Source organism: Miniopterus natalensis, chromosome X (assembly GCF_054644295.1).
Source record: "Miniopterus natalensis isolate mMinNat1 chromosome X, mMinNat1.hap1, whole genome shotgun sequence".
NCBI classification, from domain to species: Eukaryota; Metazoa; Chordata; class Mammalia; order Chiroptera; family Miniopteridae; genus Miniopterus; species Miniopterus natalensis.
The window spans coordinates 68,093,744-68,107,092 of record NC_142103.1 but is presented as its reverse complement, the minus strand read 5'-3'; the positions used below and the strand labels follow the sequence as shown (position 1 = coordinate 68,107,092).

At 44.1% G+C, this 13,349-nt stretch overlaps 1 protein-coding gene and 1 pseudogene across 1 annotated transcript in view; one reads left to right on the top strand and one right to left on the bottom strand.

The window, feature by feature from the left end:
- Positions 1-951: 951 nt before the first annotated feature.
- On the bottom strand, positions 952-6,542 carry LOC107538797 (reticulon-3-like; annotated as a pseudogene).
- The window catches only part of MECP2 (methyl-CpG binding protein 2), a 65,337-nt gene continuing 57,906 nt past the window's right edge, over positions 5,919-13,349 (top strand). Inside the window, exons 1-2 of the mRNA XM_087813413.1 lie at positions 5,919-5,990; positions 10,688-10,811. Of these exons, the coding sequence (XP_087669539.1) occupies positions 10,786-10,811 (26 nt within the window). The 5' untranslated portion in view covers positions 5,919-5,990; positions 10,688-10,785. The remainder of the gene's footprint in view (positions 5,991-10,687; positions 10,812-13,349) is intronic.

The following is a 13,349-nucleotide window of genomic DNA, read 5'->3' as shown; positions in this document are numbered from 1 at the left end:
CCATGAGCTTATGCTTATTTAACCATTCTTTCTTTTTTTTTCTTTTTTTTTTAATATATCTTTATTGATTTCAGAGAGAGGAAAGGAGAGGGAGAGAGAGAGATAGAAACATCAATGATGAGATTCATTGATCGGCTGCCTCCTGCACGCCCCCGACTTGGGATCAAGCCGGCAACCAGAGCATGTGCCCTGACCGGGAATCGAACCCCAATCGCCTGGATCCTAGGCCGATGCTCAACCGCTGAGCCACGCCCGGCCGGGCTTAACCATTTTTTCTTAACTTAAAAATATGGGCAGCCTTGGCCAGTGTGGCTTAGTTGGTTGGAGCATCGTCCCGTGCTCCAAAGGGTCACAAGTTCAATTCCCTGTCAGGGCACAAACCCAGGTTTTGGGTTTGATCCCTCGTCGGGGCATGTATGGGAGGCAACCGATCCATGTGTCTCTCTCACATTGGCGTTTCTCTCTCTCTTCCTCTCCCTTCCACTCTCCCTCTCTCTCCCTCTCCCTTCCACTCTCTCTAAAATCAATTAAAAAATTTTAAATAAGGGTAAAATTATGATGGGAAGGTATGTAAGACTAGTCCTTGAAAATTAAATAGAAAAACCCAAGGGATGTGTTTTATCTTTCATTTTCTCCTTTACCTTCATTCTTTCCTCTTTCAAGATATACATAAAAATCTCCACCACCATTAAGGTATTGATTTATACTATTAAACTGATTCTGTCTTTATTCTTTTGGGTTCTAAGATATCAGGGGTTTTTTTAGTCCAACAATTCTTGCGCTTCATACTGCAGGTAAAGGGAAAGGAGGGGAAACACCAATTTTTTTTTAAAAAAAGCTTGGAATGCAGGCTCAAGCTGACACTGAGCAAGTTCCTTCATAGTACAAGTAACAACATTATAACTATTAAATGATATTTTAGTAACTGTGGCATTTCTGGTTTCCATGCACTTATTCTGCCTTTTTCTTTGCAATTCCAGGTAGGTTTGCTTGGATTTTTTCAACAGTTGACTTGAACTGATCATGGGCGATGCCAACATTAGTGATCAGTCTGGGTCTTGTACATCTCATAGACAATGGGAACACTGAAATGAGCAGTTCAGCATGAATCAGAAGGGTGAATTCATTGAAAATGGCACCAACATTTCAGTCACATGAAGACAGCCAGCTTCAAGAAGTCAATGAAATCTTCTACCAGAAAGACAGGATAATGAGTTTCAGGGCCCTGCTGGTGTGCACCATAGCAGCATTCACGCAATTATGGAAAGCTTCTGAGGACAGAGTAATATCTACATTCCGGTAGGTTGTGAATGGATGGCCTTCTTCTGACTTCTGTACAGCTTGGATGACAGACTTATATACCCTGAAGCTGACGGTGACAGAGAGAAGATCCAAGATGAGATAAGAAACCACACTGATGACACTGAAAGCTGCCAGGGAAAGCAGCATGATCAGCGTGGTGCCAAAGACAGATAAACCCAGTCTTCTTCACATCCCGCCAGAAAATCGTATCATGCACTTAATAATGTTATATTGAGACAGATGTAATATCAATGTTTGTTGGTCACTTCCTGACAGGGTGGATTTCAGTGGATCTCTGTTGGTAGCCCTATGGCCCTGGCCAGCTTTAAATACCAAAACCACCTCAACCACAGCTGGTAAAGGTTTGAAGCTGCTTATCCCAAGGGCTCGATTCCAGGCCAGGTCTCAAGGCCAGGCTCCAGGTAGAACCTGAGACTGTTTTTGAGGGTCATAATTCATAATCAATTTTAGGAAATGTTCCATAGTGTTTGAAATAAATGTGTGTTTTTTCTTGTGTGTGGTATCATTGGGGATGTTCTAAAAACTTGGGCCATCTGTTTTAGCCTTCTCATTTTACATTGTCATATTGGATTTGCTCTTCTAAAAAATGTATATCTTTGCCTGGCCAGTGTGGCTCAGCAGTTGAGCATTGACCTATGATCCAGGAGATCGCAGTTTGATTCCTGGTCAGGGCACATTCCCGGGTTGTGGGTTCGATCCCCCGCAGGGAGCGGGCAGGAGGCAGCCGATCAATGACTCTCATCATTGATGTTTCTATCTCTCCCTCTCCCATCCTCTCTCTGAAATCAATAAAAATATATATATTTTTTAAATGTCTTAACTTCTAGTCTTGTACACTTACTCTTCCCGATCTAGCATTAACTTGTTACAGTCTATAAAAACTCCTGGATTTTAACTCAGGCAAAGAATTTCCAGATTAATTTATGAAGAATTGACATCTTTATTATGTTGACTTTTCCCTTGGTAGTTTCTCTCTCTTTTTTTCAGCTCTTCTTCTTTTTTTTTTTTTTTTTTTAATATATCTTTATTGATTTCAGAGAGAGGAAAGGAGAGGGAGAGAGAGAGACAGAAACATCAATGATGAGAGAGTCATTGATCGAGCCCACAACCCGGGCATGTGCCCTGACTGGGAATCGAACCTTGATCGCCTGGATCCTAGGTTGATGCTCAACCGCTGAGCCACGCCCGGCTGGGCTCAGCTTTTCTTTTGTTTTCAGTAAAGTTTTATAGTTTTTTAATAGAGATCTTTAGCTTTTCTTATTAAATTTATTCCCACTGTTTTATAATTTTTGTAGCTAGTTTGAGTTGAATCTTTTTTCCCCTCATTACTTTTTCCAGCTTTTCATTACTAGCTGGATTTCCATGTCTGCATCCTAACAACAAGGGAATCGACTTGGGATTAATGGGCCTTTCTCCTCACCGTGAAACTCCAAGGATGAAGTTTAAAAGAAAGTGGGAGCAAAACACACATGTGCTTTATTTTACATGAATGATATTGGACTGTAGATCTTGTTCTGTTTCTTGCTTTATTTCCACTTAATGCCATTAAATATGATGTTTGCTCTAAGTCTTTTATAGATACCTTTGATTAGATTAAGAAAGTTCCCTTCTATTCAGTTCTCTAAGTTGCTGGGTTTTTTAAAAAATCATAAGTAGGTGTTGAATTTTATCAAATATTTTTTCTGCATCTATTGGAATAATCATGTAATTTGTTACCCTTAAATCTCTTAAGGTTGACTTTCTACTTTTAAATCATTCTTGCCCAGCCGAGTGGCTCAGTGGTTGAGCGTTGACCTATAGACCAGGAGGTCATGGTTCTATTCCTGGTCAGGGAATGGGCCCCGGTTGCAGGCTCAGATCCCCAGTAGGGGGCATGTGGGAGGCAGTTGATCAATGACTCTCTCATCATTGATGTTTCTATCTATCTTTCTCTCTCTCCCTTCCTCTCTCTGAAATCAATTAAAAAAACACATCTTTAAACCATCCTTGCATTCTTAGGGTAAAATTCAATTTGGTTATGATATATCATTATATACTGCTGGATTCAGTTTGTCTAGGATTTTTACCCCTATTTCCATATCCTGTGTTATACCTTCATTGCCTTGTTAGTTATTTAGTCTCATAAAAGTTTGGAGAGGTTTATTTCTTTTCTGCCTATGATTGGAATTACCCATTCATTAAAGATCTGGTAGAACTCATCATAAAGCTCTCTGAATTTTCTTTTGGTGGGGTAAATTTTTAAAATACGGAGTCAATTTCTTTGTGGTTATAGAGGGCCTATCCAGGTTTTCTGTTTCTAGAGTCAGTTTTGGTAAGCTGGTAAGCTGTGCTTTTCTAAGAATTTATTCCTTGTGCTTATATTTTCCAATTTACTGACATACAGTTGTTCATAATATCCTTTAAAAATGTGTCTGTGTTATCTGTCATCTATTGTATAATCTAGTGTATCTGTAGGCTATGTCTCCTTTTCATTTCTAATATAATTGACTTGTCTTTTCTCTCCTTATATCTAGCTTTTGAGGGTTCGTTTTTGTTTTTCAGCTTTTCAAAGAATCAGCTTTTGATGTTCTCAATCCTCTCTGTCACTTGTTTCTGCTCCATCAATGTCTGCTCATCCTATTTTTCTTCTACTTTTTCTAGGTTTACTATGCTGTTCTTTTATAGCTTCTTGACTTGGATGTTCAGTTTGCTGACTTGTTGACTGCTTGTTGACCCAACCACCTACTCAACATCTCCACTTGCACATTTAATAGGTATCCCAAGCTTAACATGGCCAAAACAAAATTCTTGATCTGTACCTCCAAAAATGTGCTTTCCCTACAGTTTTCCCAATCGTGGTGAAAGGCATCCCTTTACTCAGTTGTTCAGGCCCAAAACTCAGGAACTATCCTGTTTCTTCTCTTTCTTTATACCCTACAGCCAATCCTTTCTGCTTGATTTTGAACATATAGCTTGAATCTCACAACTTCTCAGAACCTTCACTACTACCACCCTAGTTAAAGCCACTATCACCTTTCCTAGACCATGTCAGAGTCTCCTGATTGGGCTCTTGCTCAGTTCTGTCCTAGCATGGATAGTTTTCCACACTGCACTTACAACATAGATCTTATGATGTCAGTTCTCAGTTCAAAATTCTCCAAGGGTTTCTCATCTCAGAATAAGCTCCCAGTTCCCATGGTGGCTCCAGCTTCCTCTCCAACTGCACACCCCACCCCTCTCTAGCCACATAAGCTTCCTTGTTAGTCCCCAGCATGTCAGGCATAGTCTTTCCTCAGGACTGTTGAACTTGCCTGAAATGTTCTCTCCCCAGATATTCATATGGGGACTAAAATGAGGACAAAAACCTGTGGATATCTAAATAGCATCCCCTTCACCCTTGTTTTATCTATGTCAAAGCCCTTAGCACTATGTAACATTATATTATACACTTATTTGTATGTTTAGTATGAATCTTCCACATAATGTTAGTTTCCTGTCTTGTTCAGTACTGTGCATCCAGAGCCTGGAACAGTGCCTGGCACATAGTAGCTGTTTAATAAATGAATGGGTTGGAGCTAAATCAGAATCAGAAGGTTCCTTATTAATCATAGAACTAGCATAAAGAGCATTGGATGAATTGGATAATGGCTGGAATCAGAGTAAGGTGGCCTTGACAAGCAGTCTTGTCCTGAACACCCCATTGGCTAAAACTTTTCTCATACTCAAGTATTTTTCCAAAACAGAATTGCTGGATCTTAGCTCCCAAATCTCTTAGACCTCTTCTAGGAAGTCTTCCCTCTCCCCTCCAGGCAGAGTTTAGTGCTGTTCCTTTGTGCTTTCACTGTCCCTTCTTCACAGCTCCACCAAACCATCTGATCCAACAATGACAGGTCTCATGCAGCTTTGGCATGTACCCTCTTCCCCCACGAGAGTTTCACCAAGGCCAAGGCTGTGATTTGCTGTCAGTTTATTCCCTGCCTCTATGAAAGTGTGACTCATGGCAAGCTCAGATCAAAGAAGCAATGGGCCTATTAAATCAAGGTCCCTCGGCTGGAACAACGTCAGGGTCCAGAGCAGGCAACTTTGCTGCTTCTATTGAAGGTGGTGGTACTGAGAAAACGTAGGTGCAGAGGAACACTTATTGCAGCGTACTTGGAGCATTTGTGGACAGCACGTCAACAGCCGAGGAAGGCCGCGCAACCAGGAGTCTGGAGCCTAGGCCCTCACTTGCCCAGCATCCGCAAGGGCCCATTAATCCTTAATATTCAAATACCGCCCACTAAACCAGCCCCTTCAAGCCGAAGCCTCCTCTTTTCCCCAAATGACGGCCAACGGCAGCCAATCGGCAGCGGGACAGGGTACCCGCCCCCTTTTCCCTGGCCAAAATAGACACAAACTCCCGCCAATTGGCTGCTCGGCCTCCGAGGCCCCGCCCTACCCCGGCTATAGCACCCAATTGCTGGCGGGCTCGCTGCGGCACCGTGGGCGGGACGCGAGCGCGCAGGTGCAGCTGCGCGCCTGCCGGCTGGGAGGGCGGGGCGCGACGTCCGCCGTGCGGGGTCCCGGCGTCGGAGGCGCGCGCTCCCTCCTATCGGAGAGAGGGCTGTGGTAAAAGCCGTGCGGAAAATGGCCGCCACCGCTGCTGCCGCGCCAAGCGGAGGAGGAGGAGGAGGCGAGGAGGAGAGACTGTGAGTGGGACCGCCGCAGCCGCGGGCGGGGACCCTTGCCGAGGGGCGGGGGGTAGGGGCGGGACGTGGCGCGGGAGGGGCCCGCGGGGTCGGCGACACGGCTGGCGGATGGCGTCCCTCCTCTCTACCCCCCCCCCCCGCCGCCGGTGACGGCTCCCCCCGGCCCGTCACCCACACTTGCGGGTGCCAGTTCTCTACACGGCCTCGGAGGGCCGCCTTCGCCTGGCGCCCCGCTTCCTCCCGCCTTCGGCGCGCATCCTGGCCCCCAGGCCCGCGGGCGCCTCTTTCGCCGGGGCTTCACTTGTCCGGGCTGCGCGCGCGTCGTGCCCTTCTAGGGGCTTCGGGCTCGCGGCGCCGTCGCGCGCCCGCGGCCCCGGCCTCTCCCTGGATCGCGCTCTCCCCTCTCCCTTCCTCGCGCGCCCCCTCTCCCGTTACTCGGCACCCCCATCGGCGCGCGTGCGCAGTCCGCCTCCTGTCGGGAGAGTGCGCCACAAGGGCTCTTGCGCTCTCACCCCCATCTCCAGGCTTTTCCTCCCCCTCCTTCTCGCCCATTTCATGAATTTCTGCCCCCCATTGTGAGCAAGTCGTCCACCATCTCCTTTCCTGTCTAGCAGGAACAAGTAGGTGGGAATTATTGTCCACCCACAAAAGGGACTAGATATTGTACCCCTGGTCCCACAACTCATCCTAAAGAGGTTGTTCTAGTTCCCATCAGGATTGTGTGTCCGACAGCACCTGAGGCTCTTCAGTGGAAACGCGCCCCCGGGGTCTTTGGAGGTGCTCTGGCCCCAGAATATGAGCGCCCTCCCATCCTCCCCCCTTCGCCGGCGATCTTCCAGTTACATAAGTGGAGTGGGACATAGTATGTAACGGGCTCCCATAGTCCTGGAGCACGAAGATCACCAGTACCAGATGGGGCAAGTTCATCGCATCGCTGTGGTTTCTGTCACTTGTCCCTGAAAGTTTATTTTCTTTTTAGTTAGTTTGGTTATGACTGAATCACCCAAACTGAAACTCAGGTGACTTTTACGTGGGGTGGCAATGTGTCTGTGGTTTTGCACTGAAGACTTAAGGTCATTGTGAAGTCTAAAAAGAGTGCTCTCACAGAGGAGACCGTTTATGACATTGCTAAGTATGGACCCGAGAGGGGAACGCTCTGTGTGTTGGGTGTGGATTGGTCACAGCAGAAATGGGCTCCACCACAAAATTGATATTCCTGACTCATGGTCAGGCAGATGTGTGCTTCTGATCATTTTTCCAGGAACAGGAATGGGCTTTGCAGAGCCATTCACATGTTGTGTCTGCTGTGTGGGATCAGTATCCTAAATTGTGAGGTGATAGGGTCAAATTCAGGGGGTGGTTGGTGATCTTGAAGCCAAACCAACCGTGTGTGATGCTAAGTGGCTTAGACTTTGTAGGACTCACAAGTTGTAGGCATTTTGGTTATATTAGAAAAATGAAGCATGTTCTGATCTTGGTAGTAAAATTCGCTGTTAAATTCGCTGTTAATAGGCAGTTACTACTCTAGAGGAGAAAATTGGGTTTTGTAGCTGGAATTTTCATCTGGATCTCAGTGATTGCAGTTAATAACAAAATTGAGCTGACCTCTTGGGTCTTTTGAAATATGCTGGATCCTTATAAAAAATACAGGGTCTGGATTTTTAGGTCTTTTGGGAATTTCCCTCGGAATTCAGAGAAATGGGCTTTTTTTCAGACTTCTACTTCAAATCCCAGTCAGGAAGCCTAGGAAACACTTCTTTTTATTTTCTTACTTACACTTGTCAGAACCTTAAAGGGCACAATCAATCTAGTAGAAGTACAGTTGCTTAAGTAAGTCGCCACAGAGCACCCATTTGTGGCACGTCAGCTAGGTGGCTGATCACTGAGGTACATCCTGTCCACACGCACAGACACACAAGCCTCACTTGACAAAGATTCGAAGGTATGCACTTCTGAACTTGAGATGTGACAGGACAGGGGCTCTGCTTTGTTTTGCCATTGTTGGCAATGTGTTTGCTTCCTCAGATGCCCTCCAGCTAGCTGTTTGTTATACCCCAGCCCTTAAACAGCACAGGCAGCTTCCAGAATATAGTTTCTGTGCAAAATTCCTGGTGGCATCTGAAGTCAGCATGTCCTGACAGCTTGAAGAAACCTAAGGCTTTCTTGCTCATACTGGCTTATCACACTGTCCTATTTCTTGTTGTTACAAATTTGCCTGGAATGCTTTAAACCTAGAGTACTTTGTTTCACCTGACAGAGCATGATGCAGTCAAACCCTGCTCCGACTTTTGTGCTGTTCTGTGTATTGGTGGGGTTAGAATACAGTTTTTGCATTCTATTTGCAATTCCCAGCCAGAGTCATTGTTTGCCTTGCCTGCCAGGCTGAATCTAGTGGGATGGGGAAGCAAGCTGTGGAGTTTGACAAAAAACTAGCTAGATGACTGCAGTATGATGTTTCCCCCACCCAAATACTCCTTCTCCCACATAGATACGGAATGAGAATCTCACTTCTTTAACTTACAATAAAGAGCAGAGGTAAAATTGTTAGTTCCTGTCTCAAGGCCAGTTTCCACCACTAATGTACCTGCCTGGAACTATTTGCATGATAAATGATGTGTCCTGGAACCAGTAATCTTTTATAAAGGTGAATATCAGTGGAAATCTTTTAATTGGCTAAGAGCAGTTTGTTGGCAGGCTGCCTGAGTATCTGTGAGGAGGGGAGAATCACAGAAAATGTTTGATGTTTTAGTTTGATGTTTGTAGTAACTAGTGTTTTAAATGCACAGGGGTAAAGAACAGTCCTAGACTGAGGACGAGTTCCAGACACTTAGGCAGAACACTTGCTTGTATTCACTGCCCTCTGTTATGGCGACATGAGACCAGTCTCCTGTGGCTGAGGGACACAACATTTTTTTCTTGGGTAGAGCATTATTGCCACTTCAACAGAAGGACCTTGTCCTCAATGCTTCTGTACCAGCCCTGTTCAGGCAAACTGCCATTGTCACCACTGTGCTTCTACCTTGTTTTGGATAGGACAGATATAAATGCGTTCCTCTTATTTGGGTTCACTTACACGAAGATTGGGCTCCTCTGCCTTTGCTTGTTCTCTTCTGCCTTTTTCTTGCAAGAAACCTTTACCTATGAAAACTTGATTTGCATGCCATTGCTTAAAAACTTGGTTCCACCACTCTGATGGTGTGTAGGGGACCTGAGTGGAAATGAGAATTTGGGGATGGGTAGGGCATCCCCACTCAAAGGGTGAAGTGGCCATTCTGTTAGAGAATAAAGCCTTGGCCTTTATAGCTTTTTCAAGGCACGTTTGTGTTGGGTCTGCTGGCATATGGATGTATTCTCACTATAGCTGTTTTGCTGTTACTGCAGAAGTCTGGACTCTCAGGAGCAAGCCTGAGGAAGCGGTCACTTGTCTTCTTGCCTAAGAGCTGGGGGTGTTATATATATGGACCTGCAAATCACTGATTTATTGGGTTTTCACCTAACTTCTCTCATTTGCTGGCTCTTTTATTTCCCCCATGAAATCTTGGATTAATTAAAGATCTTAAACTTTCAGAGCTAGAAGGGACCTTAGTCCAGCTCCCTCAGTTTATAAGTAAAAAACATTTGTGGCTGTGAGAAGTTGTGGCTTTTCCAGGGCCTCCCAGCCAAGATACCAGTTTGATTTTTATTATATAGCTAACTAGTAATACTGTTACCTTGACTTTGGGGATTTCAGAGCATTCTATGACTCGACTGCTTAAGGGAATTGTAAGGCCTCACTGCACCTCAATAGATAATTTTAGGTACCGTCCTGGTAGTTACAGACCAGCCATAGGTAAAAGACTTGGTTGGTGTTGCCCTTCCTCTGCGTTATTTGAATAGTCTCTAAGTTGTACATGCTAGGCTTTTTTAGTCTAAAGAAGAAAATGCTACTTTTGGGCCAGCGAGGTATCAGAGATTAGCTAATATGGGCCAGTTTAGGTTTTAACAGGGAACGATAGTTATCTTAATGATGAAAAGTTTGATGACAAAAGTCCTTTTTTGAACATGTGTTCAAAAGCAAAAGAAAAACTGTCAAACTAATAACTCAGTTTGTTGAACGTTCGAACATTACAATTTACTGATCTGAGAGGCTTTTAAGAAGTGATTGCTCTGAGTCAGACTTGTGTATTTTGGAGGATGGCTTTGAATCTCCCAGGATACATGGTTTCTGTTGGTACTGCTTTTTTCTCTTAGGGTTAAAGCCCCTTTATGTGACGTTACAGCAGCTTGTTGTAGCTTCAGCTTGAAAAAGAAGAGAGACTTTGCCTCTGGATTTTATGTGTTCTTTTGGGGATGAGATATTAATGTTGCATGTTCTCTTGAACATGCATTCTATCCCTGAGTATTTCTGTATGATATAGTACAAGAAATACTTACCAGAGATCACCACTAACGATATGCTTTATAGTGTCTAAGTGTGCTTCAGAGGTGACAAGACCTGTGATAGTGTTGATTCTAACATGCATGAATCTTTTCTTTATTTTAGCACTGTGTGTTATGTGCCAGTAATTTGCAGTTTATCCTTTGTTTCTAGCTAGGTAAGCCGGGAAATAGCATAGTACTTTGTCTATATGTTTATCTTCAAAATGTCCCAAATAGCCCTGGGAAAAAGGTCGTGCAGCACAATGGGGGCTTTCAACTTACAATTTTCTTTGTTTTAGGCTCCATAAAAATACAGACTCACCAGTTCCTGCTTTGATGTGACATGTGACTCCCCAGAATACATCTTGCTTCTGTAGACCAGCTCCAACAGGATTCCATGGTAGCTGGAATGTTAGGGCTCAGGTAAGTAACCTTCCCTTTTTTTTTTTTAGTATATGTCCTGGTTTGGCCATCTGTTTTTAAAGAAAAAAGGAAAAAAAAACAAGATATACTACTCTTGGACAGTATAAAAGTACCCCAAAGACTAAAGACATAACTGTGCCAAACTGTGCCATATAATAAAAAAAAGTCACTTCCCTGAGCCCTGAAAGGTCAGTTTGGGTAGGATTACTTGGTAGCCACAGCGTGATCTGGGGGCGGGCGTCAGATTAGAGCCGGAACTGGTGATCTGCAACTTCAGTTCACCTTGAAGCAGGTCAGCTGAGCTGAAAGCGCTTTGGCTGAGCTTTTCACCTGCTGCTGCTGCTGTTGCCCAGTGGTCTTCAGCATGGTGCTTTGTTTGCTTTGGTTTTGGGTAAATGACTTCCTGGTTAACATTAGTGAGCAGTGGTGATGTATTTTCAGATATGGGAACTGCTGTGTGGTCCCCTGGAAGGATAGCCTTCTGAAAGCTGTCACAGAACAGTGGAGTCCATGGCTAATGGCATGTACTTGCCGCACTCCTTCTGTGGGAACTAAAGAGAACACACAGACACACGTCTGGCTCTTGATACTCTAGAGCAGAATGTATGCCTTTTGAAAAGCTGGGGCTCCAAGCTGTTGGAGGTCTGACACTCAGGTGCTCAGTCAGCCACACTTTTGGCTACTTTGTTACCGTTGTGTGTAAAAATGAGTTGCTCCTTAATTTCTCAGTTGTCAGGCTCAATATCTCAAGCTTTTAAAAAATCAGTGGCTACTCCACATTTGATGTTTTGACACCTGGATTTCAAACATTCCGTGTGGTAAGGCAAAACATTCTAATTGATTTTTTTCCATTTCTTAAGAAAAAAATGTGAGTTTACACATATGCTACCACTGTGATTCCAGATGAGACTCCCAAGTAGCACTTTGTTGTATCTCTAGTGGTTTCTGACATCTCAGTATAGAGCTGTTTGGACATCCATAGTACATGGCCTGTTTAGAGACTATGTGATGGGCAGTGTTTGGGCAGAGGAGAATAGATGGTGTGGAAGGGAAGGGAAGAGCATCACACTGCCGCCAAGTCCCAAATTTGGTTTCACTCCTGATCCTATGACTCAAATCGTCATTTCCCTTTGCTGTGGGGTGTGCCCTGGGCCCTGCTGACAGGACATTCTTTGTACTCTGCGTATTTATGCTGGTGGGAGTTGTGTGGCTGGCGCTTTGTGCATTGTCTCAGAAATTGTGTGGACTAAATGTAATATGGGCAATAAATGGGTTTTTTCTGGTAGATGGTAGGCCAGGGAGGTGGTTTATGTTTTTGTTGTTGTTGTTAATCCTCACCCAAGGATGTTTTTTCCATTGATTTTTTTTTTTTTTTTTTTTAGAGAGAGTGGAAGTGGGGGGAGACAGAGAAAGAGAGAAAAACATCAGTGTGAGAGACACATTGATTGGTTGCCTCCTGCACATGCCCCAACCGGGCTAGGGCTCAAACCTGCAACTGAGGAATGTGCCCTTGACCAGACTTGAGCCCGAGACCCTTCAGTCCTTGGGCGGACGCTCTAACCACTGAGCAAAACCAGCTAGGGTGTGGTTTATGGTTTCAATAAAGTCTTTTTCTAAGATTACAAATGGGTTCTATAAAACAGGCAGTGGTGACTCTCTACAATTTCTCCTAAAAAATATAGAAAGGAAGGAGATGTTTTAAAAATATCTCTCATTACTTATGAATGGGAAAGATATGGCCATTTGAGCAACAAGGAACGTTGAAGGGAATACATGTACTCAAAGGACAGAACCTGTCTTTAGTAGATGAGTGCTTGTATCTTACTAGTTTTCTTTTTTAAGAAACTATAAAAATAATACATATTATTACAGAAAATTCAAGCATTTTAAAGTATATCAAGTAAAAAAGTGAAAGTTTTCTGTTACTATCTGTGTCCACTACCCAGAGTAACCACATTAATAGCTTAGCATACATCCTTCAAAATCTTCTCAGGCTATACAAATATGCTCCTTTTGTGTTTTTAACAAAACGAGGTCTGTATTATACATATTTAGTATCTATCTCTGTGATACGTTTCTCTCTGTCTCATCTTTGTTAAATAAGCACCATGGTCTGGTACTAACTTACTATCAAGCATTGTCCCCCTATTGGTTTTCCCAATGGTTCCCTATTAAAGATACTAGTGGGTTGAACTTCCTCATGTGTCAGTCTTTTTGAAGAACAACTGCTTAGACTTGAAGTTGCTGGTAGGTACTACCACATTGCCTTCTTAAGTGGCTATTCCAGTTTCCATGACAATCTGAGAAAGTACCACTTCCCCTACCCTCCCAGAATTGGCTAGCCATTATTTAAATTTGTGCTCCTTGGGCTGAACCTCAGTGATCACTGGCCATTTTTATTGGGTCCTTCTATATTTTCTTTCTTCATAAAACACTTGAGCCCTGACCGATGTGGCTCTGTTGGTTGAGCATCGTCCTGTGCACCAGAAGGTCACTGGTTCGATTCCCAGTCAGGGCACATGCCCAGGGTTATGGGCT